The sequence below is a fragment of the Myotis daubentonii genome, chromosome 14 (genome assembly GCF_963259705.1).
Source record: "Myotis daubentonii chromosome 14, mMyoDau2.1, whole genome shotgun sequence".
Taxonomy (NCBI): Eukaryota; Metazoa; Chordata; class Mammalia; order Chiroptera; family Vespertilionidae; genus Myotis; species Myotis daubentonii.
The window spans coordinates 22,555,168-22,582,017 of record NC_081853.1 but is presented as its reverse complement, the minus strand read 5'-3'; the positions used below and the strand labels follow the sequence as shown (position 1 = coordinate 22,582,017).

Below are 26,850 nucleotides of genomic sequence, written 5' to 3'. Positions count from 1 at the left end.
TGCCTTTTCTGCTCTTTCTCTCAATCTCCCTGACCAGGTGGCCTAATTAATGGTCCCTGAGCCATCCTAGAACTTATGCACCCTTTAAAGATCTTTTTCCTCCCTCCACCCCCAAAACTCACCTTCTGGCTGTGACTTCCATAAATTTTGCACATTTAATTCCCTGATGCTATTCAGTTCTCAAATCCCAGGCTGAGATAAGCCCCCAAAGTAATTTAGGTAACAGCTTAATTATCTCATCTCTCCTTTACTCTAATCTGTCCATTTCCATCGCCACCTAGGAAGCAGTGAAAAATGGGATCTGTAAATAGGTTTCTGCCCAAACCTATTTCTTCCCTTGAAGTTCTTATCTTGGTTCATGTCAACAGCATCCACCCAATCACCTGAGAACTGAACCTCAAAATCACCATCTATCCCTCCCTCATACCCCCTACTCTCTTTCCAGGATGAATCCAAGATCATCTGCTCTCTTATTGAGGAGTCTCTGAAGTTCAGCCTTCTCTGGCCACCTCCCAGGCCCTTATTATCTCTATTCCCTTGGACTAAGTTCACCTTCTGACTGGTCCTCTTGTTTCCAGCCCCATGCCTATGCCCACACCCATTCACCCATCTACCATCTACTCATTTATTTACCCATCTACCCACCCATATACCTACTTACCCATCCACACATCAATCCACTCACCCATCAACCCAGCCACCCACCTATTCATCCATCCATCCATCCACCCACCCACCCACCCATCCATTATCCTTCCTGGAATTCAATACCCCTCAGCCTCCCATCAAGTCCTTACTCTGTCTCCCCAGCCAATCCTCTCCTACCGCATTTGGAATTCTTGCTCTACTGAGTTACTTCTCTTTGTATCCATGGTTCCCTCTGTCTATAATTCCAGCTTTCTCTGCCTCTCTATTTGGAAAACTCTTACCCATTCTTGAAGACCCAGCATGAATGTGACCTTTTTTTTATGGGTCTCTCTTCCACAGCATCTCCTCTGTATCAGGCACATCGTTGGGCACTGGGTGTGGTCACTAAAACAAAAACAATCTTTGTTCTGAAGTAATATACAAGTGAGCAGGGGATGGAAACTCCTTAAGGCAGACATTCTCATGAGTGTGCATCAGAATCACCTGAAGGGCTGGTTAAAACACATATTCTGGGCCCATCCCAGGGTTTCTTATTAAGTGGTCTGGAATGGCCCTGCATTCCAATAAATTCCCAAATGCTGCTGCTGGTCCTGGGATCACACTTTGAGAACCTGGGTTTTGGAGTGTGGTCACAGGCATGCTCTCTGGAGAGGTATCATTTAAACTGAGACCTAGAGGAAGAGAAGGACCCGTCATGACAAAAGCAGGGGCTAACATATTCCAGACGGAGGGAGCAGCGTGAGTGAAGGCCTCAGGTGAAAAGAGCTCTGAAAGCCAGGAGAGCACAGGAGGGCGACACCTTCTCCAACTTCTCACGCAGAACGGACACTCTATCACCTGCCACTGTAACCTTTTTCTTCTGCTTCTACCACTTGACAAGGAGACTCTCCAAGCCAGGTCTGTGTCACATCCCTCCCAAGCCCACCTGAGGCCTGACAAGGAAGTAAAGGCCGAGGGATTTGGGTTGGGTGGTTGAATTTTAGTGTTCTGGCTTTTTCTCTAGGCTATAAGCAAAGGAGAAATATGTTTGTTTCTCCTAAGCAACATGTCTCCTCCCATTTTCTTAGGCAGCTCCCAATATATCTATCCTCTAAACCAAATTCCTGCGACTTCACAGATTTTTAGCCCACTTTGTAACAGAAAGAAAATGCCTCTATGTCGAGTGGCAGAGGCTCCACCTACCCTCCCCAAGCGCAGGGTTTGGGCGGGGTGAGGGTGCAGGGTGCTATGGGAGCCCAGAGGCCCTCAGGTTGCACCCTCCAGCACTTGCATTTGGCTTTGAGAGGATGATGTGGTCAAAGTAAGAGTCAGCAGACTTCCCCTCCTCAAAAACACTGATAGTGAGAGGCTGAGAGCATAACCATGGCCAGCCCTCATAGGTGCCCCACCCTTAGGGCACGTGTGGAGCAAGGCAGGCCTGGGGGACCCTGAGCTGACCAGCTTCAGGTGGAGGATGGGACTGTCCCCCCACATCCTGCCTTTCCAACATCTCCTTCCCACCCTGGAAAGCAGAGTAAGGGAAGGGACAGAGTCAGAGGGCAAGATGGTAACATGGGACTATGGGTTTGATTTTGATTCTAATTGCAGTTCCCTTTTCTTTGTGAATAAATTATATATATATAATTATATATATGTGTGTGTGTGTGTATATATATATAATTATACATATATATATATATATATATATATATATATATATATATCCTATCTAATAAAAGAGAAAAATGGTAATTGGCGTACGACAATACCCTTTTCATTGGCTAATCAGGGTTATATGCAAATTAACTGCCAACTATGATTGGCAGTTAACTGCCAACTATGATTGGCAGTTAACTGCCAACAAGATGGCGGTTAATTTGCATATGTAGGCACAATGCAGGGAGGCGAAAGGGAAAGCAGGAAGAAGCCCCCTGCCACTGACAGTGATCGGTAACCCAGGGGGGAGCTAAGAGCTAGGGGGCAGGGCAAAGGCGGCCCTGGGGCCGCCTTTGCCCTGCCCCCCAGCCATGATCGGAGAATCAGGCGCCTTTTCCGCCCTGGCCAGTGATAGCAGGAAGTAGGGGTGGAGCCAGCGATGGGAGCTGGGCATGGTCAAAGCTGGCAGTCCCGGGAGCTAGGGGTCCCTTGCCTGGGCCTAAAGCGGAGCCCATGATTGTGGGGCCGCTGCAGCTGCGGGTCCCCGCTGCCCGGGCCGTACGCCTAGGCCAGAGGTGTTAGGCCTGGGCAGGGGCGGAGCCTGCAACCGCGGGGGGCTGGGGGTCCCCTGCCCAGGCCTGACACCTCTGGCGGAGGTGTCAGGCCTGGGCAAGGGGCCGATCCTGCGATTGGAGGGTGATGGGGGTCAACGCCTGAGGGCTCCCAGTATGTGAGAGGGGGCAGGCTGGGCTGAGGGACACTCCCCTCCCCACACACACCCAGTGCACGAATTTCATGCACCGGGCCCCTAGTATATATATATATATATATATATATCCTTTACTAAGGCTGACAGAGGGGTCTTTAAGAGAAATATTCCCCCATTTCGTTTTTTGGAAGCATCCCATTTTCCAAGCTCTGGGAAACAGTGGCATATAAATCCATGGTTCTCAGACTTTAGTATGAATTAGCATTCCCTGGAGGGTTTGTAAAACTCACATTGCTGGGCCTACCCTCAGAGTTTCTGATTCAGCAGGTCTAGAGTGGGGCTCGGGAATCTACATTTCTAACGACCCCAGGTGCTTCGGCTGTTGGTGGTCTGAGGACCACACTTGGAGAAACCCTGTTTTAGCACAGTGCCCAGCCAGGAGATGCTAAGAATCTGTCCATCATTACAGGACAAAGATTTTCTTCTCTTCTATGCACTTTACTCAAAGTAGCTTTCCTCAACCCCTCCTCCCAATACAGAAGAAGGAAAAGGGAAGTGTTCATATTTTGTTCTTTCAACTGCATAGTTCTAGAACTCAGACAAATACAGACAGTCCTCGGGTTACATCAGAGACCTGTTCCTACAGCATGACGTAACTCGATTTTCGCCGTAAGTCGGAACTCACCTACATAAGCACCTACGTCACTCACATGGAGCACATACACAGCAGTAATGAAGTGAAACAGTAAAAAAAAAAACAACATAAAAGAAAGATAACAATTCCTGACCTTTACTTGTGGTAAATAAATAATAAAAAACATAAAGCATATATGTACATACGTCAAAATGACGGAACTTTTTTTGAAAATAAATACTGTAAATGGGAGATGGCGACGTAACCACGAAAGGACGCAAGTCGAGTCCGATGTAACCCGAGGACTGCCTGTATTTCAAACACAACTGGTTTCATATTCCTTAGCCCTGGGGAGGACAGCTTCTTCCCAGAAGGGAGAGATGCATGTAGCAAATGCCATATGCAATGGGAAAGTAGATGGGATAGGGCTCAGAATCAAAGACCTGAGTTTTGGCCCCAGCACTGCTCTGTGACCTTGGGAGGATCACTTCAGTTTTCACAGTATCCGTTTCCCCACCTGTGAATGTGTTAGAATAAAACCGAGCTTGAAGGGCCCCATGAGGGTCAGAGAGCCACGGTGAGCGATCCTGCAGAACACTGTCTGGATGACAGTTCCAACAAAGCCAACCTGAGCATCTTGGTTTCCACAGGAAGGACCAGTACCTCCTCTCACCCGTGAACTGCTGGTATCTGGTCCTGCATCAAACCAGGCGGGAGAGCCGAGACCATGCCACCCTCAATGACATCTTCATGAACAACGTCATCGTCCGCCTCTCACAGATCAGTGAGGATGTCATCAGACTCTTCAAAAAGGTGGGCAAGCAGGCCACTGACCTGCCTGGGTTTCTCCTGTCTGTGCTATTCAGGGTGGGATGTGGTTTGGGGACATGAGACCAGGAGGGCAGTTGTGTTGAAGGTGTGAGGGGCCGAGAGCTGGACTTGGCATTCCAGATCCTGAGTTTGAATCCTGGATATGAATGGTGGCTCAGCCACTTCAGCAACCACCACAGGAATAAAAACCTTTTCATGATAAAATAAGTAATACATGTTCATTGTAGGAAATATTGATAAATGAACATGAGTACAAACAAAAATTAAAATCACCTGCAATGTTATCAGCAGTAGTCACTTTGGGCAGCAGTAGTCACTTTGGGGTCATAGGTATTTCTATGAGTGCTCATATTTACACATTTTCCAGTATACATATGCATTTCCCCCAATGAGGTCAGCCTGCATATATGATTTTGCTATCTGCTTATGTCACCTAAAAATTATATAACACTTTATTACAGAATTTTCCCATGTCAATAAATACATTTCTACTAGAGGCCCAGTGCATGAGAGGCGGGGGCTGTCCCTCAGCCTGGCCTGCTCCCTCTCCAATCTGGGACCCCTGGCCTGCACCCTCTCACAGTCCAGGACTTCTAGCTCCTAACTGCTCACCTGCTTGCCTGCCTAATTGCCCCTAACCGCTTCTGCCAGACAGCCTGATCGCCCCCTAACCACTCCCCTGCTGGCTTGATTGACGCCTAACTGCTCCCCTGCCAGCCTGATTGCCCCCAACTGCCCTCCCCTGCTGGCCTGGTCGCACCCAACTGCCTCCCCCTGCAGGCCTGGTTGCCCCCAACTGGCCTCCCCGGCCGGCCCAATCGCCCACAACTGTCCGCCCTTGCCGGCCATCTTGTGGCGGCTATCTTGTGATGATGTCGCATGTGACGCTACCTAGGCTTTTATTATATAGGATAACATTTTGAATGATTAGTAACATTTCACTATATAATGTACCCTAATTTATTTCACCAATCAGTGTCTTATTGTTGAACACTCGGGTTATTCCATTCTTTTGCTCTTCTAAACAATGCTTCTGTGAGCAATCTTGTATATACACCTTTGTCACATTCACTTCTGTTTCCTAGGATCAGTTTCTACAACGGGAATTTTGGGGTCCCAAGTTTACTTATTTTTAAGTCTTTTAACAGACTGCTCTGTTGCTGTCAGAAAGGATTTAGCCATGTTTATGGCCCAGAAGCCAAGTGAAAGGAGCAGTCATGGTTTATGCCCCAGGCCTCTGTATCCCAAGCCCCTTGCCCAGTGCCAAGCAGGCACCAGCTGCTGCGTACATGCCTGTAGCGCTGAACTCACTTCGGTGAACTTCAGTTTTCTCATTTGTGAAGTGGGCAAGTCATTTAGTCTTCATGAGCCTCATCCTCTCTGTCTTGCAAATGGGGTGAAGATCCACTACTTCCCAGTGGCAGTGTGAGGGTTAAAAGAAACAGTGCATGTGAAGGGGGAAGGTGTTGAGAAGTGGTTCAGGGTATAGGCCTTTGGGTCCACAATTCTTGAAATTCCCGGGGTCATAATCCTGGTCCCATCCTTAGCTTTCCATCATTAGTCTGGCGTTTGTTCCTTATGCTCTTTGTGCCTCAGTTTCCTCATTTGTGAGGTAGGGATAGAAATACCCACTGGGCAAGTGGGAGGATTAAGAAGGTTTTTAATCCCACGTAAAGCATGGAAAACAGCACCTGGCGGCTAAGTGCTCATGAAAGCTGGCTGTCGTTACAGGAATGTGAGAGACTGTTACTACTAAAAAAAATCTAGCTTATCTCTTCTTGCCAGATGCCGATTTTAGGGATTGGGTGACCTGGGATTGCTAGGAGCACAAGGAAGAGGACAAGCTGGTTTGAAATATAAAAACCTCTCCGTGGTCTGTATTAGGATTGTCCACTCTGAGGATGACTTCTGTAGCAGAATTGTCATCACAGGCTAGTTCCCCTCTTCCACACAGTGTGATCTGGTGTCCTCCTGGGGCCCTGTTAATGAAACATAGTCTAACTTTAATACTTACATAAGCAAACATAATTAGAATGGTAAATACAGTACAATAAAAAAAAATTCACACAGCGCTTTGCAAAGCCACACTGAAGTGATTCAGGTCCCTTGGTCCCATCACAAGCCTCTGCCTGCTGCCACTGTCACATCTTTTTTCCTGGGTGGGAGTGACTCAAAGAGAAAAGATCATCAGGGCCTTTAGGAAATGAAGGGTCCCCCCCTCCCCACCCCCCAAGAGCTGAGCCGAGGGGACAAGTGAGATAAATCTTTTCAGTTCTCATTTAGGCTGACAGCAGCCTCACTTGTGATGGAGGTTAACAGGGTGGAAAATAATGAAAAAATGTCTACAGCTGAGCTCCTGGCTGCCTTGTTACCAGGCCTTGCCTGTGGAACAAAGGAAGCAACCCAGCCCCCGTGGGCCGGGAGAGGATGGGGACAGGGCCTCGCTGGCTGAGCTAGCACAGCACGGCCTGTTTGTGTCACATCAGTTATAGATAATCTTGGCACCGAGACTGCACTCCCTACGTAATAACAGTTCCTGCAGGCCTCAGAATGGCTGCAGGGCTGGTCTCTGGTCAGACTGGGGCATGGGCTCGTCACTCACCCATTTTATAGATGAGGAGGTAAAGCTTGAGAAGCTGCAAGGAGAACCCAGATTTGGTAACTTTGGGCCTATTGTCATCACTGGCAGGAGGCAGCATGGCTGGACTTTGCAGTCTCTCAGAAATGCCTCTCACTGACGCGTGACCCCGGGCAAGTCTCCCTGAGCTTCAGTTTTCTCATCTGGGAAGTGGAGATGGTGACGATGTCTCCATCAGGGGCCTGTTTTAAGCCAGGAGTCCTTCCTGGTCTCAGGCCTGGGAGAGCTGCCTTGACTGACAGCTTCTCGCTGATGGCAAGATGCTATTTAACTCAATAACTACCTTTTCATGATTCTCCATTTTCCCTCTTGTAGTGGACTCTATTCTCATGACTACTGGTAGAGGAAACACTTCAAATTCCAGAAGCCATTCTAGGACTCGTCTAATCCAGTGGTCGGCAAACTGCGGCCCCTTGAGTGTGGCTCTTCCACAAAATACCACGTGCGGGTGCGCACGTACAGTGCGATTGAAACTTCGTGGCCACACTCAAGGGGCCAAAGAGCCGCATTTGGCTTGCGAGCCACAGTTTGCCGACCACTGGTCTAATCAAATGGACTTATGCATGCCGGTGGCCCTTGCTTTAAGTGTGAGGTATGGTCCACCATAGCAGAATGGAAGTGGACGAGATCTTGGAGGACACTGTGGGGATCAGGACTCTTATGGTTTCGAACAACAGAAACCCAGCTCAACCTGCTTGAGGGAAAGGGGGGATTTACCAGCTCTCTAGAGCAAAGCCTGGTTCAGGCCTGAGGGGCTTCGAGGGCACAAAGAAATTCAGTTTCTCTGGCAACTGTGCTCAACCCCCCTCCCCTTTTAGGGGAGACAGTGAAGGGCTCTTTTGTAGTCAGTCTCTCCATGTGATGACCAGATGGCCCCTTGCAGCTTCAGGCTTCAAAAAGGAAGTGAGAGCTCCTTTTCCCCCAGAATTGGGTCTTATGGGCTCTGATTGGCTCAGTGTGGGTCATGTGAACCTGCCTGCCGCTGTACCTGTGGCTGGGGGATGCATGTGGACTGACCAGGCCTGAGAAACACACCTACCCCTGAAGCCAAATGTACACTCAGCTCTACCTGATGCATGGGACAGAGAATGGGTGAGGGGTGGTTCTCCAGGAAAAACTGAGGTGCAGTAAATCATTCAGTGTCTACCAGGCCTCTGTTCCAGTCCTTTATCATCCTCTATAAGAGTGATCATCCTCCCTCTGTTAGATCACCGTCAATAAAGGGCATTCATTACCTCTCAGGACGGCTCGTTCCATTTGGGGACAACTGTGACCAATACAAAATTCTCCCCAATATTGAGATGAAATCTTATAGTGTTTCTCACTCACAGGGCCTGGTCATACCCTTAAGGGCCACGTAGGTCAGATCCACATGGGAACCTGTGAATTTCTCAAACACAGAAATCATGATCACTCACCCAGGTCTTTCAAAGCTCTGTATAAACATCCCAGGTTCCTTCACTTGTCCCTCTGTGATTTGGCTTGTGTTTCCTCTCCACCTGGGATACTCTCCCTCAGTCACTCTCCGGGTCTTCTCTGACCTACAGAACTTAATATTCAGGACCATTCAGAACACTCTAGGGAGGTCTGGCCAGCTGAGATTAGAGCAGGGCTATGTTGACCCTTCATTTCTAATAATGAAATCTATGAAGGCATTTTGCCTTTTTCATGACAGTCTCATCACATGGTTGACTCACTGAACTCTTAGTTCAAATTCCCAGGTATTTTTGTCCAACTGGTTTTTAATCTAGCCTGTGAGTTCTGCACCTAGGTTTTTTTTTTTTTTTTTAATATATTTGCCCCTTTAAAATGTTATTATATTTGATTAAGGCCAAATGGGATCAGTGTCCTTATTTAAGTGATTTTTCAAGCATCAATGGGGTAACTTTTCCAAGCAGTTCTAATTCCTCCTTTGTGGGAAAAGCTTGTTCTATAACTTCTCCATGTCTTCCTTCTTGGTGTTACCTTCTTTTATGTGTCAGTTCTTTGCCTCTATTTTTGATTCTTCTCTGCCTTCTTAGTGGAGAGGTGAAAAGTGTAGCAGAGAATTGGGAATGAGTTACAATTAAGGTGACTCTTGATTTGGGTGTTGAAGGATGGGTAGGAGTCTGCCAAGTAAGGAAAGGAAGTTGAGAGTTCAGTATAAGGAGAAAGGCAAGAGCACAGTGGGCAGTCCAAGGCAACTCAGAATGGAAGCTGCAAAATGGTGGTCCACAGCTGAATTTGGTCCTCAAGGGTATGACCAGGCCCTGTGGCTAGGGGATGCAGTCTGTTTGACCCTCACTATGTTAAAATTAAATCAACATTTTAAAATTGCAGGATTTCACGTTAAAATTGGGATTTTGTGTTTCTATTAAAAAATCAGAAGCACTGCCAATACCAGATCCATGAGGGTTCATAGTTGGTAGTACTTGGCTGGATCTGAGTAGCTGCTGGCCCTTTTAGCCAGGGCACACTCTCTCCATTGCCTCATGGTCCCTGCTGTTGTCCAGTGTATGACACCTACTTGGCTCCTTTATTTTGCATCCCTGGCCCTTTATTGTTTGAGTTTGTGGCCTTATCTTTTTTTTCTTTTACATATCAATAGTCACTTTATTTTTAAAAATAATTCCTTATTGTTGAAAGTATAACATATGTCCCCTTTTTTCTCCCATTGACCGCCTCCTGCCCCGTTTCGACCCCCACCTCAGGTCTTCAGCACCCTATTGTCTGTGTCCATGGGTTATGCATATATGCATACAAGGTCTTTGGTACCACCCACCCACCCTCTCCTGCCTTCCCTCTGAGATTCCGCACTCTGTTCCAGGCTTTGAGTCTCTGGATCCACTCCGCTCATCAGTTTGTTACTTAGATTTGTGGCCTTATCTTTAAACATTATCTACCAGTGGTTGATTTGTGAATTCTTTAGAATCACCTGGAGGGCTTGTTACACATGGATTGCTGGGCCCCACCTTGAAGGATTAGTTTCAGATTCAGTAAGTCTGAGAATCTGCATTTCTGACAAGTTTCCAGGCCATGTTGATGCTGCTAGTCTGGGGACCACACATGGAGAACGACTTACCTAGTCCAACCTCCTTGTTTTCCAGGTAAGGAAACTGAGGCTCCCCACCTCCTTCCGGTAACCCAGAGTCTGGCCCCAAGCACAGGTTTTGACTCCAGGTCTGGTACTGAACCCACTGCCTGCTGAGGTGCACCAGTGGGAGGTCCATCTGCATCTTGATTGCTCTCCTTCCCGCCCCAGCCATTCCTGAGAAAGGGCGCTGAAGCCCATTTCATTTCCAACCTCAGCTTCCTTAACAATAGCCACCCATTATTCTATGCTCTGATGCCTGCAGAATTTAATTACTTGTTGGGCAGTGAAGTGAATTTGATTGTTGGAAGCTGTGCTGTTCTGGAGGAAGCACTAATGAGGAAAGACTCTTAGCAGAGAAGAGGGGGCATGTGGGGGGTTTGTGTTTGAAAGCAGCCATTCACTGTGTGGCAATAAGGGCTTGGTCTTCAGTGAGCTTTTTCGTCCCGCCTCGAAGATGTCTGTCGCGTTTCATAAATAAATCGGGGCTTTTGTGTGCAATAATTGCTTTGCTTTGTAACCAAGATCAAAAGCACCAATGGCCTTGGATTCAAAGCCAAGTTTATTTTTTATTATTGTGTTGAAGGAGAGAGTGAGGGTTTGCATGCTGGAGGGTCCAGCTATGAGGCGGAGAGAGAGAGAGAGAGAGAGAGAGAGAGAGAGAGAGAGAGAGAGAGAGAGAACAAAGTGGGCAAACTGAAGGTATGAGGGACCTTCAGCCAGTCTCTACCATCTCCCAGGGATATGAAATCCTGAACGCTCACTCCGCTAGTACAGCCACTGAGCTGGTCACTACCAGGCATTCCCAACTCATTGAATAGACATATACTAGTACTATCATGACAGTAGGTAAGCAGTAATTACAGATAACAAACCATTAGTGAGTGCTTACTGTGTGCCAGGCTCTGGGCTAAGCATTCTGTAGACATTGAATTCTTAGGGAGCGATGCTGTCATCACTTAATTTTACAGATGAGAATGCTGACGCTGGAATAGGTGGAACTCAGACTGGAATCTAGATTTGCCTGAGTCCAGCGCCCAGTGGTAAAGGCACGTGCTAAAGAAGACAGAGAAATGAGTCAGACGTGATGTCCTCCCTCAAGGAGCTCACAGGGTAGACAGATGTGTAGCAGTGATTCAAACGCAGCAGAGAAGAGAGGGGAGCTGGTTTAGAGGACTTCCTATCTGGGCTGGTGGGGTGGTATGAGGGAGTTTGGGGACGGTTTTATGTTGGGGAAGCAGCATTTGAAGTGATCCTTGAAGGATTAGTCTCTATCTCAGTAGGTTCCCCAGGAAGCAGATTCTGGGGCAGTGATTACAATGCAGGGGTATATTAGCAAGTACCACTGGGGTTCCCACCTGTAGAAGGAAAGGGAGAGAAGCAGGAGTCAGCCAGTGGAGAAGTTGGGCCTTGGTGTAGTCGCAACAAAGGCCTCAACTGACTCCTTGGGGAGCTCTGAAGCTGGGGTGCCCTTCCGAGTTGTCCTGGGTTGTGGTAAGGAGATTGAGCGGACCTTTATACCCTCAAATTGTTCCCAGAAAGGGGTGTGGCCTTGGGCATGTGCCTCTTTAGCTGAGAAAGTTCATAAGGCTGACAGCCAGGGGTGTCTGCTGGCAGCATTCCTCACACCGGGGGGAATAAGTCCTCCAGTCCTAAAGGGGATCTGGGTGGTGCTTCCCTGTGTCCACAACAGATATTCAGAGATTCGGGAAAAGGGAGAAACTGGATTCCAGACCAAAGGAAAGTCCCATGGGCAGGAAAGTCTGGGCCTGTATCATGAGCAGGTCTGCCGGTATTGTAGTCTAGTGTAGTGGTTAGGGTTATGGACAGGCTCTCTGGCTCAATTTCTGTTCTTCCACTCCCAGGCCATGCGAGCTCAGCCTAGTCCCTTGATCCTCTGAGTTTCTTCATTTTCAAAATGGAGCTAATGATGGCCTCCTTAGTGGAGTTGTAAGATTAAAAAAATGACAATATAAAATCCCTACCTGGTACACAGTAAACAGTTCATAAATATTAGCTGTTATTGAGATGATTATTGAGACTTTGAAAAAGAACATAGTGAGAGTTAAGATTGAAGATGGAATAAAGGAATATTTTATTCATGGCATGCAGGTTAAATAGCCAGAAGTAAGAAAATGTGCTCAGGAAAGTACTCACAGATTAGTTCTAAATGATGGCAGTCTTACCTTTTCTTTGATAACCTTATTCTTTTATCTCGTCTTATCATATTGGTTAGGACCTCTGTCTGGTGCAGTGTGAAGGGAAATGGGAGAGAAGTGGTATTCTTGGCTTTTAAAAGGCATGCTTCTAACATTTCACCATTTAAGATACAAACTCTTAGCAAATTACGAATAAATAGGCACTTACTTAGTCTGACAAACAATATTTACCCAAAACCAACAGCAAATATCATACTTGCTGCTGACAAGAGCTCAGCAAGATGGCTGGTTACAAGATCAATGTACAAAAATGAATAACGTGCCTGTGTCCCCGCTACATTCAATTAGAAAATGTAATTTAAGAATGCATACATTAGAAAATAAGAATGACTGAAAATTAATGCCATTAATGCTACAAATTAGCTACGTCCTAGAAGATTTGATAAGTAATGCTTTCACTGTCATTTAGATATAAATATTTCATAATTTGCATTACAGTTTCTTCTTTGCCTCATGAATTATTCAGAGTTAAGTTTATTTTAGTTTCAAACCTTTTTTAAAGCTTTCACTTGCCTTGAATTTCTAACTTTATTACACCATAATCATTTTTTTTTAAAGATCTGTACGTTTTTGTTGAAGCATTTGCCGTGTCAGAGTACCAAGATTTCCCTAACATGATAGTCATTAAAGCAGGTGGTGCTAGAGCAGTGCCAGGTAAACTGACCTACAGGGCAGCTCAGAGCCCAGAAACAGCCCTCTCCACATGGGAACACAGTACATGGCAAAGGTGCACTACAGATCTGGGAAAGGGTAGAGTATTTAGGGAATGGGGCCGATTACATTGGTGGGTCATCCTTGTCTTGTTGTTTTAGAAAGTGATTTTACACACACACACACACACACACACACATTTTTATATGGAGAAAATAAGACCTCCACCTCAGTTCACAAAAATATAGTCTAGATGGATTAATGTGCTAAAGGTAAAAAGCAAAACTTTAAAACTTTTGGAAGATAAAATGGGAGATTATATTTAAAACCTTGAGGTAGGAAAATAAACATAAAAAGATAGTTTTATTTCTGTTTAGAAAAATAAAAAGCATAACCCATAAGGAAAATATTAATAAATTCCATTATATGACAATCTTCCTACAACAACAGCTAACAAGGGAACCTACAGATGAGACAAGAAGATATTTGGGTCTGTACAAAATTCATAAAAGGTTAATACCAAGAATATAAAATCAGTTCCTACAAATTAATAAGAGAAGGGCAAACAACCCAATAGGAACATAGGTAAGAGATAGAAATGGGTAAGTCACAGAAAATCATTTTTAAATGGTTAAAAATGTAAGAATAGATGCTGATAATTACTGGTAATCAGGAGAGAGTAAAATAAACCGAGACACAGTTGGAGTGCCACTGGATTGGTAAAGCAGTCCTCCGTGCTGGCAGTGAGGAGCAGCAGGGCTCTCCTGTCCTCCTGAAAAACCTGTGAATTTTTCCAGCCCCTTGAGAACAGTCGGGCAGTGCCTAGTAACGGTGAAGTGAAGGAAGAGGGGCATACCCTGTGACCCAGCAATTCTACTTCTAAGTGTAACCTAAAGATGTTCTAGTATATCCACACACACACACAGAGCCTTGTACAAGGATATTTGCTGTACACAAACAAAGAGAAATCACCTAAATGTTCATCATGAAGGGAATGGCTAGGTAAGCTATGGATAGTCATAGAGTGGAATGTTACACAATAGTTAAGATGGCGGAACTAGATCTACGTGTATCAAGGTGGGTAAAACTTGAAAACACAATGTCGGGTGGAAAAAAGCAAGGATCATTATGATATTTTTATACAATTTTAAGTATAAGTTAATAGTTCATATTGTTAGACATCTGTCTGATATAAAGCTATCCAAATATGGACTGTGTAAGAATACATACCAGCTTCAGAATAGTGATTGAGGGGTGAAGGAGTAAGAAAGGTGACAAAGAATACTTCAGCTGTACCTGTAACATTTTGCTTCCTAAGAGCCATTTTGAAGCAAAAATGAGAAAATCTTAATAGGTATCTAATTTGGGTGGCATGTTCTTGGATGTTTGTTACTGTTTTCTCAACTCTTCTGCATGTTTCAAATATTTGGAGATAATTAATATTTAGTTATTTAAATACTGGAGACCTGAAATCAAAGGGTGGGGGGTGCTGTGAAGACAGATTAAGGAGGCCCTTGGGTGTCAGAATGAGAATCTGGGCTTTATTTTCTAGACCAGGGGTCCTCAAACTACAGCCTGCGGGCCACATGCAAATACAAATATTGTATTTGTTCCCGTTTTGTTTTTTTACTTCAAAATAAGATATGTGTAGTGTGCATAGGAATTTGTTCATAGTTTTTTTTTTCAACTGTAGTTCGGCCCTCCAACGGTCTGAGGGACAGTGAACTGGCCCGCTGTTTAAAAAGTTTGAGGACCCCTGTTCTAGACATTGGAGAATCATTGCAGGTTCTTGAATAGGGAATGACATGATCAGAGCCAAGATTAAGGATGATTAATTTGGTGTATTTAGGGCTTTGTAAAGGGGGAGTAGTTATATATTATTAATACATACACACTACTATACAGATTAGTGGTGAAAGACAGTAGGAGCCTAGATCAGGGAGGTTGGTACGGGACTATAGAGAAAGGAAGGGATAGATGGAAGGTGGTTAGGTGAGTGGGTGAATAAGTGGGTGGGTAGGTACATGGGTGGGTGGGTGGATGGTTGGATGGATGAGTAGATGGGTGAATGGGTTGGAAGGTGGTGAATAGATGGGTGGATACATGGCTGTAGACATTTTTGGAATGCCAGTGCCATCCTCATTACATCCTATTTACAAACAATGCAAATGAAATTGAAGATCAGATTATAAAATGACAAGGAGTTTAAAGAGATGTCTCAGGTCAATGATTCAGCAATGTGACCAATAATGTTTTAATCCAACAAGTAAGCCAGACAACAATCATATTCGCCATGAAGGTAATGGAGGGAGAAAACAGCTCAAAACCGAGTGGCCTCAGGTTTTCATGGATATTGATTTCTCAAGAAGACAACTTTGTCATGTTCCCCAGGACATGGACTCTCACTCACCCCCTAAATCTTTCACTCCTTATCTGTAAGAGATTTGAGGCAAAAACAAAAGCAAAAACCCTCCAAAACACAAGCCAACACCAGGGACATAGTCAAGCAGGATTACTCCTGAGTATATCCTGCCTCTGCAGGGACTCAGCCCCATGATCCAGACCAACTCCTTCTGCCTGGGCCTGGAGGCCAGAAGGAGGGCCTGGAATTTGGTCACTGATAACAGGAGATTCTGCAAAATGGCACTGAGCACTGTATGTTATTTCATACTTACAATGATCTAAAGCAGAGCCTTGTAAACATCAGTATGCTTTTTATGCGAAGGCAGAGGAGATCTGTGTTTTATAATTACCTTGAAATGTTTGGGGGGGGGGGGGGGAATTCTAAAGGCATGCAGAGGGCTAGCTCTCCCAGTGGAGGCAACAGAGTGGATTGGCTTAGAGAATCACATTTACTAGCTCTATGATCTTGGGGAAATTACTCACCCTCCCTGAGCCCTGGTATCCTGATCTTTAAAGTGGGGTTAACAATGTTGCCTCCTATGAAGGGGCTGATAATAGGCTGGCATGAGGTACAGTACTGTCTATAAAGCAGTTATCACTGTGCCTGACACATGCTAAGATATCAAGAAACAATAGCTATTATTGTTGTTATTAACTACTAGAGGCCCAGTGCATGAAAATTCATGCACTGGAGAGGGGGTCCCTCAGCCCGGCCTGCCCCCTCTCACAGTCCGGGAGCCCTCAGGAGCAGCAGGCAACCCAGCGATCTGGGGAAGGTGACACCTCTGCTGCTGTCACTGCCGGCAGAGCAAGCCTCAGCCAGCACTGGTTACCTGAGCCTCGGGTGGCCATCTGAGGCTTGCCAGCCCCTCGGGCCGGCCCTGGGTGACTGGGGGGCTAAGGGGACTGGGTGTTGCCATCTTTGAGGGCGTGACGGTCAATTAGCATATTCCCTCCTTATGGGCGGTGGGCGCTGCCATCTTTGAGGGTGGGGCAGTCAATTAGCATATTCCCTCCTTATTGGCTGTGGGTGCTGCCATCTTTGAGGGTGGGACAGTCAATTAGCATATTCCCTCCTTATTGGCTGTGGGCTCTGCCATCTTTGAGGGTGGGGCAGTCAATTAGCATATTCCCTCTTTATTAGATAGGATAATGATAAGTATTATTAGTAATAGTATCAAGCATTATTGTTAATAATGATAAGTATTACTACTATTAATATTTCATATTATTAGTAGAGAGCCTGACCACAGTAGGTCACCTGTTCATAACCATCCCGAGGTATCTTTGGGCTTCCTCAGATCTGTTATTTTAAGCATTTCTGAAAATAAAGGCTTTCAGTGCAAACAGAATCCAAGAGAGATGCTGGGAGTAATTACAGGGGGAAGAGGGTGGCAGGCTTCTTGCCTCAGCTCATTGCTGGGCTCCAGTGGGGCCCACCACTGCCAAGAACCTATGATGAGTGGTTCCAGGACCTTCCTATTTTCTTGCAGCTCAGTATCCCAGCCACAGCAACAGGGGGGAAGAGTTCAAGCCTCAAGTCTGCATTCCAGCTTCTTGCAAAAACAACATGCAGATGACAGCATTTGGAGTTGCAGCAACAGGAGACATAAATTAGTTTGGGAAGGGGAGGAAAAGAAGGGAGGTGTCCATAACAGGGAGAGAAAGAAGGTGGGGGGGGAGGGGTAACAAGGGTCCAGATGGAAGGTGGAGCAGAGTGTAGGCTGAGGATGACGTTGGGGGGCAAGGAGTGGTGACATGACAGAGTGCAGGCAGCCCAGTTATTGGCAAGCTAGGACACAGCCAGGAGAAACAGCCAGCTAGCTGTCCAGGCTGCCATGTGCAGGGATAAGCTGACCTTCCAGGACAGACTGGAGAAGCCCATTCCTCTGAGACACGCCTTTAAAGCCTTTGCATTGGAAATGAAAACACAACCGCTTTGGGAGATGGCCAGTGCTTACATATACCAGATACTTAAATAGGGAACATCTGTGGGTCTCAACTTTTGTTATTTGATGAGAAAACAAGCTGGAGTGTGGAAAAGCAGTGGGATTTAGACCTACAAGAGACAGGAGTTTTTGTTTTTACTTAGTTTTGTTGGTTTATTTGCTTCCCATTGTTTGCTTGGAGCCCCAGAACTGGGAAAAGCGTGGAATGTCCCAAAGGTAATCCAACCCTACATGAGAATATCTAGTCAAGCAAGAGTGAGAAAAGAGAGGCCTTGCTGTAGCAGGGTCTGGTGAGAAGGAGTTGAGGCCTGGAGGCCCCACATGGGTAACAGGGGGTTGAGGAAGCCTCCACTTTATTTCCTGCATTAAGAATGGTCCCCTATGGAGAAGTGAAGGGGGAGCTTGTCATTAAAGCACAACGTTTTAGGACAGCATGATTTTCTAGACGTAAAGAGTGACTTTAGCCATGGGAATGACCCACTTTTGAGTTCATTTGAGGGAGACAGAGACATGCCCTTAAATAATAGAACTTTTCAAATACAGTTCAAGCCCTGGCCTCGTAGCTCAGTTGGTTAGAGCATCATCCAGATATGCGAAGGTTGCGGGTTCAATTTCTAGTCAGGATACATACAAGAAGCAACCAAATGAATACATGAATAAGTGGAACAACAAATCGATGTTTCTCTCTCTCTCTCAAAATTTAAAAAAATAATAATACAGCTCATAAAGCCCTAGGTCTTATAGTATTAGTTTTGAGGGTTTTCCTTTAAAACATTGTTAACCTGTATTGAAAACTAAATCAAGCAACCCATTGCAAGATTTTCATGGTGAAGAAATTTATTTAATTCAGGAACCATTGTGTCAAAAAAATTTAGTCCTGTCTTGACATGACTGTGTGGGGTTTCGTGCACAGGCATTGGAGCTCCTTGTGTATGCGAGTCTTCGTGATCTGCACCCTTGGAAGCCAGAGTGCCAGCGTCACTGATTGATTGGAACTTGGTCCTTCTGCAGGAGCTGTGTGAAAGCTGGTGCTTGGTGAAGGGTTTGCGGAAGTCTGTGTCCCTCCATGCTCCTTTTGGTGCTTTCACACTGGCATAAGCACTTATTGTATCAGTATTCTTTCACATAAGCAAAAATGAAAATTCGCTGGATCTTGTAAGCTGGAAAGTACAGAGGTAAATGTTATCTAGATATCTCGAGGTCCAGGACTTCAATGCTAATGTCCTGGTTCTCCTTCTGATGGGCAGCCCAAGACCCCTGACATCCTAGCTCAGGGACGCCAGAGGAGAGATGAACTGAGAATGTGGTTGTTAGAAAGCTCCCATAGAAGATTCTTATTGGCTCTGCCTGGAATATATTTCTATCCCTGACCCAATCACTAGACATGAGGAGCTAGAGCACTCTGGCCACACTGGGTCCCATGCCCGATGGACCATCTTGTGTGACCAGGCAAGCAGGGGTCAGTGCCATCATATTTCATCACCCGTTATCAGCAGGAGGAAGGGAGAAGTTAGAGATGGCTATCGTGGCTGAGATTTATTCTTAACAGGACAGGTGAACCAAGAAGGACCAGGCCAAGGACAACTAACTGTGCCTGCAAGTGGGGACAAGGGATGAGGATGCAGATTTCTGCACAGGTGGTGAGAAAGTGGCTTGGACAGGCAGGTGATGTCCAGAGCGCATGCTCTCCTTGTACCTTCTTTGTGGCCTGAACTCATCTCTATTGCAGCATTGTGCCTGCATATCATGCTAGGCACTAAGGAAGCAGACTACAGGAAGTCATTACAAGTACCAACTGTGGGGTCAAACCAACTAAAAGCTGAATCCTGGCTCTACTCCTTCCTAGCTGTGCAACCTGGGGCTAGTTGCTCAGCCCGTCTGAGCCTCCAGCTATCAAGTGGACATAATATTATTACCTACCTTAAAGGTTTCAATTAGATCATGTATGGAAGTGCTTTTGGACAGTGTTCAGCAAGTGGAAAGTGCTCCATAAATGCTAGCTGTGATGGATCGAGGTGGGCTGCATCTCTTTCTGCTTTGTGTCTTTGGTGCCTGGTTGAAGTTGGTATCCAGTAGGTCTCAGTGAATGCTGGTGTAAATAGAAACAAAACTAGGTGAGGAATTGGCCACAGAAGAACAAGAAGAGGTAGTGTCAGCAAGAGGACGGGTTCAGGGGATGCTGGGATTCTACCCAGGCTGTGCTGTTGGGGTCCATGGGGGAACCAGGAGCTTTGGTCTCAGGAAGCGGATGCTTCAGTGGCTTTCAAAGTTGGGATATGAGAAGGACGTTGGTTGAAAAGGCACTCTCACAGGTTAGCGATGGCTGTTGTTGACAAGGGATTCTGATGGCTACTCCCTGTGAGACCCCATTCGTCTCTGGGTCCTAAACTCAAATGCCCCCGTGGGCCAGTGAAGGGAGATGCTGGGCACTGCAGCCAACTGGAGAGCACAAACCCCACCCAAAGGGCTGCCATGCCCGAAGTGGGGTCCCAGTATTACTGGATCTTCTAGTTTTTTCAGGAAAAACTGAAAATCTGGACATGTAAGGGGAATTTCCTGATTTTTAAAAGCTGGGAAAAGAATCAGATTATCTGAAAACACTGAATGGCCAAATAAAACACATCTGCAGGCCAGTGAAGCTGCCATTTGGAGCCCTTGGTCTAGGGCAGTGGTTCTCAGCCAGGGCAATTTTGTCCCCCAGAGGACATTTGGCCATGTTGGAGATAATTTCTATTATCACAACTTGGGGTGGAGGTGGGGAATGCTCCTGGCATCTGATGGTTAGAGACCGGGGATGATGAACATCTTACAATGTCCAGGACGGCCCCGCCCCCATCAAAGAGCTATCTGACCCTGTTAGAGTTTAACTGGCATTCGCTGCGGGAAGAAGAAAGAGGCAGGGCCGGGCCACCTGCCACCTGATTTTACAGACTTATTTGGGTCAGACAGACAGTGTTGTACCCTTTCCACCCCGAAGAACTACGGTTGCCATGGCTGAGCCCTACTTGGTCCAATGTAATTATTTTCTACAGTCCACACACTTCCTGTGCATGAAGGAAAGCAGCCTGCCACCCCTGACCTCTGCAGGCATGAAAGTCATGTGAGAAATGTGGACAAAGAGTGCTAATGCATTGCCACTTGGGTCCCCAAGGGCTGGGTGTGATGGTCTGCTAGAGATTATAAGGGTTTTGGCCTCCTGTTCCTGGTGGAATGTGTGGTTTGGGTTCCTCATTCAGTAGTTTCTGGAACTGTGGTTGAGAATATTTCCCTTCTCAACCAGCCCCAACCATAGAAAAATAAAATTCCTTTGAGTCCTGTGCAGTGTAGTAACTATTTGCTGAGTACTCACTCTGTGGCCAGCCGTGCTTGGTGCTGAGAGGGAGGTGAGCAGAGACTCACGCAGGCAGGTCCCCTCTGGTGACTTACTGTGCCATTGAGGAAACACAGGCATCAGGCCTCCAGCTCCTCCCCGTCCAGACTACCCTGTCTTCTTCTTCCTCTACACCCTCTCTTCATCTTCCTGAGGAAGCACACCTCTGATCACAGCCTTCAGAGGCTCCCAGTTCCACTCCGAATGAAACCTGCACTCCACAGCCTGTGTTGACCCAGCTCCGTTTCAAGCTCATCTTCTGCTCTCCCGTTGCTGTGCTTCTCTCTTTGAAAACCAAGCTTTTCCCTGGTGCCAGTCTGTATGCCTTTGCTCCGGCTGCGCCCCCTTCCTCAAATACCGCCTCTGTCCTTTCACACAAGGTGAGGTGGCTCTGGTGGTTGTCCCTGTATCCTCTTCATCACTTCATCCCACATCACGTCATCTGTCACTCACTCCTGCCTTAGAATTATTTGGTTCTTGACGCTCGATCCTGCCAAACTAGGAGATTCTTAAAGGACAACTTAATAAAAAAAATCAACTCTTGTTTCCTTTTCTGAGCGACTTCCTAGCTTTGTCCCTGGCATCAGTGGATGTCAGTTCAGCATGCACTGTTTCCCAAGCTCTTCATCGATGCCAAGTGCTGCCATATGTGTTACCACTTTTCATCCTCACAGGGACTCCGAGACATCATCCCACTTTTACAGATAAGGAAACTAAGGCTTAGAGGAACTGTCCCTTCATCTGTTCATAGATTTATTCACTAGGAGGCAGGCTTTGGGTTCAGTTCAACCAGTTTCTCAGGGAGTCCTTAAGGAACCAATATTCTTTTGTTCTGCCACCCAAGGCTACTGATAGCAATTGGGGCTCCATGGTTATTTTGCTGGCACTCATTGGAAAAGCTAAAACCTTCCTCTTAATCATCTGAGTCCTTCTCTTCTATCTAGGTAAGTCACATACCCCTGGGCTGACAACATACCAGAATGTGTTGTCTCAAGTTGGGATGGGGTCATGTCCTTGGAAGAACTCAGCTGGAGGGCTGAATGCAGGGCCAAAATTCATAGCTCTGTTAGGAAGCAGGAAGGGCAGGAATGAATGCTGGGGAAGGAACCAGCATCACCTGCTACTGAGAGCAAAGTATTAGGCAGTTAGAAGGAAGGAGGCAATGACAGATTGGATTAAGGAGGAGGGATTTTTTTTTTTTTTTGTCAAAACTCCAGATTTTCCAGTTGCCATGCCTGGGAATATATTGTCCCATTGATCAAATTCAAGGAGATGGAGGAAAGTTCAGGAGTTTGCTTTTGGTTAATTGAGTTTGATGTGATGAGGGAACATCCAGACTGTACTGTTTTGCAACAGTTGAAGATACAGGTCTCTGAGCTTGGGCTCAGGGTTGTGCAGGGCAGAGCCCAGGAGAGAGGACCATGGAGATGGTAGACATGGCTGCTGATCTCTGAGAAGTGGGAACTGGAGTCAGTAGTGTGTGGGGAGCTGGCTGGGGCAGAGGCTGAGAAGGCAAGCCTGGTGGGAGTTTTGAAGGCAGGACTCTTCCCAGCAGAGCTGCTTCTAGGAATTTATCTGACAGGGTGCACAGTGATAGAGTATGAGGATGTTCACTGCATCATTGTTTGAAATATTAGGGGACTAGATACAACCTAAATGCCCCGTCACTATGCAGCTGGTTAATTAATTGATACATCTGGTATATGGAACCCCAGGCAGCTGTCAAAAAAGGAGGATGCAAGAGCTACATAGGCTATGAAGGAAGAATCTCTCAGGTATATTGTTAGGTAGAAAAAGCAAGATGCAAAGGTGTTTAAAAAAGAACATACGCTATCCAAATGCATGCTTGTGTATCCGTAGCCTGTTTCTGGAAGGTATCAGAAGAAACTTTGAATAGCAGTTGACTGTGGGCAGGCGTCTGGGAGCCTGAGAGACTTACTCTTCTTTTTTACTTTGCTGGCTGTTAGGGTCCTTTAACCACATGCACTTAGTACCTTTAAAAAGTGAGATCATAAAAATAAAGACAGAAGAAACTGGGTCTTGGATGTCAGAGATATTGGTAAGACTGAGCACTGAGAGGAGCCACTGTGGATGTCAGAGTACGGGGTCAGCAGTGGGGCAAACATCAGGGGGATGGGCCACAGGGGAAACTGAGGCACAGACTGAGAATCAGGGAGAATAGAAGAAAATGGGGGTAACTAGTTGGGTTCATCACACACCATGTGCATGGGATGCATGGGATGGCGCTGAAGGCTCCCTGCGAGCTCTGTACAGACAGTTCTGCTGAGACTCTGCTGTGCTGTTGGATTGAGTCCCTTCTCTTTAGTCACCAGAACTGGAGTGAGGCCTAAGCAGATCCCTGGAATTGCCCCAGAGCTCTTACTGTCTGTTATGAGATCTGGTAAATGCAGGGGCTGCCTTCAGACAAGTGACTCTTGGCAAGTCTAGGCCCAGAAACTGAGAGAAAGGCTGTGGGTGAGAAGAAGGAGCCTGATACTGAGCCCTCCCCAGCTCCCACTGAGCCCAGGGCCTGCTGACCTGCGCAGGGCGGGGCGGAGGAAGGCTGGTCTCTGCCCATCAGCTGCTGGTCATGCTTGAGGCTGAGGGAGCTGAAAGGGAGAGCAGGATGACTCAGCTGTCAGGGAGCAGAGACCAGGGCTCCTATTTTCAATACGGAAACTTCACATGATGGTCCAAGCAAACAGGGAGAGTAATAATAATATTAATAAGTGACAGAATCCTAGACTCTTTAGGCTGGATGGAACCTGGAGATAGTTTGTTATTTTCTAAATTATGTCCCTCAATATACTGAACATGTATGTAACTGCGAAAAAGGATTGAGGTCAACTAAATTACACACTACATCTCCTTCACATACAGTCCATGCATGTGAGGGTATAAAAGCCTCTGAAAAATTCTGTGGTAAGAAAAACCTGTCTCACTTTAACTAGCTTTTCCCAAATGTATTTGGTCACAGAAGCTCCCATCCCTTTTATAGTGCGCCCCCCCCCCCTCCCAGAATGCTTTGGGAAGTGTTTCTTTTAAATTTTTTATTTTATAACGTGGTAACTAAGTCTCCAAGGCCACATGGCCAGTTGGTGATACAGCGGAGGCCAGAACCTCCGTGTTCTGCCAGTGATCCAGAGGGCTGTCTGTTTACCTGCCCTGCTCTGATGGATTGAGATGCTACATCATTCTTTCTCAGACTGTGTTCTGTGGAATCCCACCCTCATGAAATGTTAATGAGTATTGAACTAGGGACACACATTCTGGTCACATAAACATAGGACACACAGAATTAAAGAAAGATGGCTGTGGGGTTTCTTAGAATCTTTAATATGGTAATATCTCTGTGAATCACCAAGCAGGGTTCTCCAACTTACATGGCCAGGGAAGACTTTGTTTTGTGGATACCAGTTGAGGAATTCAAGTCTAGATCAATGAGTTTTATGTTGATTTCTGCAGCCCCTGCCCAGAGCATTCCTTCCCTTACTGTGTTGAAAAGGAAATTTAAAGCCAACAGCTACCTTCTCCCCCTCTGACATGTGCTATTTCACATTCCAGAGCAAGGAGATTGGCCTGCAGATGCACGAGGAGCTCCTGAAGGTCACCAACGAGCTCTACACAGTAAGTCCTGCTCAGCTCTGCTGCCATGTGAGATCGGGCCCCTTTCTTCAGTGCCCAGGGCTGGAGGGAGGCTAACCACAAGTCTGGGAGGACCCTGAGCCTTTTTTACGATGTGGCCAAGGGACAGGGGGTCATTATGGTGGGATGCAGTGATTCAAAACCCCAGCTGCTCATTCTGTACATCTGGGGTGGGGCCCTGGGCATGTTTACTTAGTAAAAGTTCCAGCTGTGGGAATGTGTCACCTACCAAAGCAGAAGGCACAGAGTTGGGGTGGGGGAGCATGGACACAAAGCTCCCGAGGGAGGAGTGTGGGTTTGGAGTCAGGTAGGACAGGCTAAAGTCGAGGCCTGCTCCTTGCTGACCGTGGGACTTTAGGTATCCATGTAGCTCGTGTGGGCTCAGTATCCTTATCTGCAAAATGGAGCACTGCTCTGAGGATCACATGCGGTGAGGGGGATGAGCATGCCTTGCCATCTCCAGGAAATAATTTCAGAACATCACAGGTTGGCCAAGAATTGACCTTGCTGTCTGCGGGGAGGCAAAATCTAACTGGACTTCGGATGAGCGTTAGAATCCAGGAAGGCGAGTGGCTGGGGGAACACAAACACGCAGGTCCTAGTGCAGGAATTTATTTGGGAGATAGTGCAGCAGGATTTCAAACCCAGGTTTGTCTGTAATCAGACTTGTTGGCTCTGCTGGGAATCTCCGCTGCCTCTCCTGCTGAGAAGTCCCTTTCTCTTCCTCCCTTCCCCTCTGCTTCTTGAATTCTTTCCCATCCAAAGGCACCAAGCTCAAACTCACTCTTGATCACAGAAGCTCACCTGGAGCCATCACTTTTCGGAACTCTTAACTAATCTCTCATGCACATGCACACTCTTCCTCTCATTTCTTCACTCACCAAATAAGTATTGATCGCCGGCTATATGCCAGCACTGCTGGAGGCTCTGGACACACTGTGGAGAACATGGTGCAGCCTCCACAGGCTCACGGTCTAGACACCCTCCCTCCCAGGCCACATATCCAGCACACACTATGCTCTGTTTGGGGCTACTGTATCATCCTTTCACATGCTTTACTCTTGTCTCCCTGCCCAGACTCTAAACTCCTTGTGGGCAAAACCAGTTTCTTTCATTTATTCATATATCCCTCCCTCCCTTCTCTGCTTCAGTAAACACCCTGGGAACACTAGGGATGTATAAGACATTTCAAAGACCAACTCTTGAAATGTTCACAGCCTGCCACTGTGCCTCTTACAGCACTGGGTCCACGGCAGGCAGCTGCATATGCTTAAAATGAATTTCTGGGCAACTACTGAAGACTCAGTGTGCAGTCAGCAAATGACCTAGGGAGGGGTTTGCTGTTGGCACCCCAGTGCTCTCACTCTGTTGGCAGCTACAACAAAAATGGCACCAGGTGTTAGACCAGTGGGGTCCGATGGGGCCTTAGTTCAGTAATCTTGGTACTTGAGTTCTGGCTCAGAAAGAATTCAGAACCAAGATTCAAACTATAAGAGAATATTTATTTAGAAAGTCACAGAGGTAGAAGAGTGGGTGGTAGAAGAAATGGGCTCAGGAAACAAGTTACAGCATCAAAAGCAGGGCCCTTGGAGTTTAAGAGAGAGAAGGGTAAAGGTAATGTACCTGGGAGGTGGGGGTTGGGAGGAGTGGAGGGGGAGGGGAAAGGCCAGGCATGCTAGGGTACAGATTTCAGGGGAGTTCCCAGGGGAGGATCTCAATAGAATATTTATCAGCTTTCCAGGTGTGTTCTTTCTGGATTTTGGTCTCCACGGATTGGTTGGCGCCAGGGCAGGGGGTCTTTAGTCAATACAGCTGGTCCAGAGGTCAGCGTGTTGTCTCTGGTCTGGTTTTGCTGCTTTTCTGGTTTTGCAGATTTTCTGGGCCTGGAGCTGAAACACAACAGAGGCCTAGATGTATTTGATGCAGGTCAGAACCTCATTGTCCTGGGGGCTTAATGCTTAAGGGCTATTCCCTGGCCCCCTGGTTTGTACCCTCTCTAAGGGGGCCTAACCCGCATGACTAGCAACATGCCAGGGGAGGAAAGGTCAGGGGAGGGTCTGAATCTCATGATCAGCAATATGCTAGGGTAGGGAAGTCACCCTGGAGACGAGGCTCTTGTTTTCCCAGTTTTGCCTTGGTGACCTCTGCACCTGGCCCATTGTCCTTGCTCTGCTCATGCCTGTCTAACTGCCTACCACAACTCTTCTGCAGCAAGCAGCACCCCAAAATACTCATAGGCAATAGAACAGTACCTCCTCCATTTTATCCTATTTCCTCCCTCAGTTTTCTTCCTTCCTTCCTTCCTTCCTTCCTTCCTTCCTTCCTTCCTTCCTTCCTTCCTTCCTTCCTTCCTTCCTTCCTTCTTTCCTTCCTTCCTTTCTCTCTCTCTCTCTCTCTCTCTCTCTCTCTCTCTCTCTCTCTCTTTCTCTCTCTCTCTCTCTCTCCCCC

General features: G+C 46.6%; 1 protein-coding gene across 6 annotated transcripts in view; it reads left to right on the top strand.

Moving 5' to 3' along the window:
- SRGAP3 (SLIT-ROBO Rho GTPase activating protein 3) overlaps positions 1-26,850 on the top strand; it is a 369,413-nt gene that overhangs the window by 267,748 nt on the left and 74,815 nt on the right. For all 6 annotated transcript variants that reach the window (XR_009448505.1, XM_059663445.1, XM_059663444.1 and 3 more), the window contains 2 exons: positions 4,277-4,439; positions 24,322-24,384. Coding sequence is in view for 5 of the 6 variants with exons in the window: in XM_059663444.1 (XP_059519427.1) it covers positions 4,277-4,439; positions 24,322-24,384 (226 nt within the window). In the remaining variant the exon portion in view is untranslated. The remainder of the gene's footprint in view (positions 1-4,276; positions 4,440-24,321; positions 24,385-26,850) is intronic.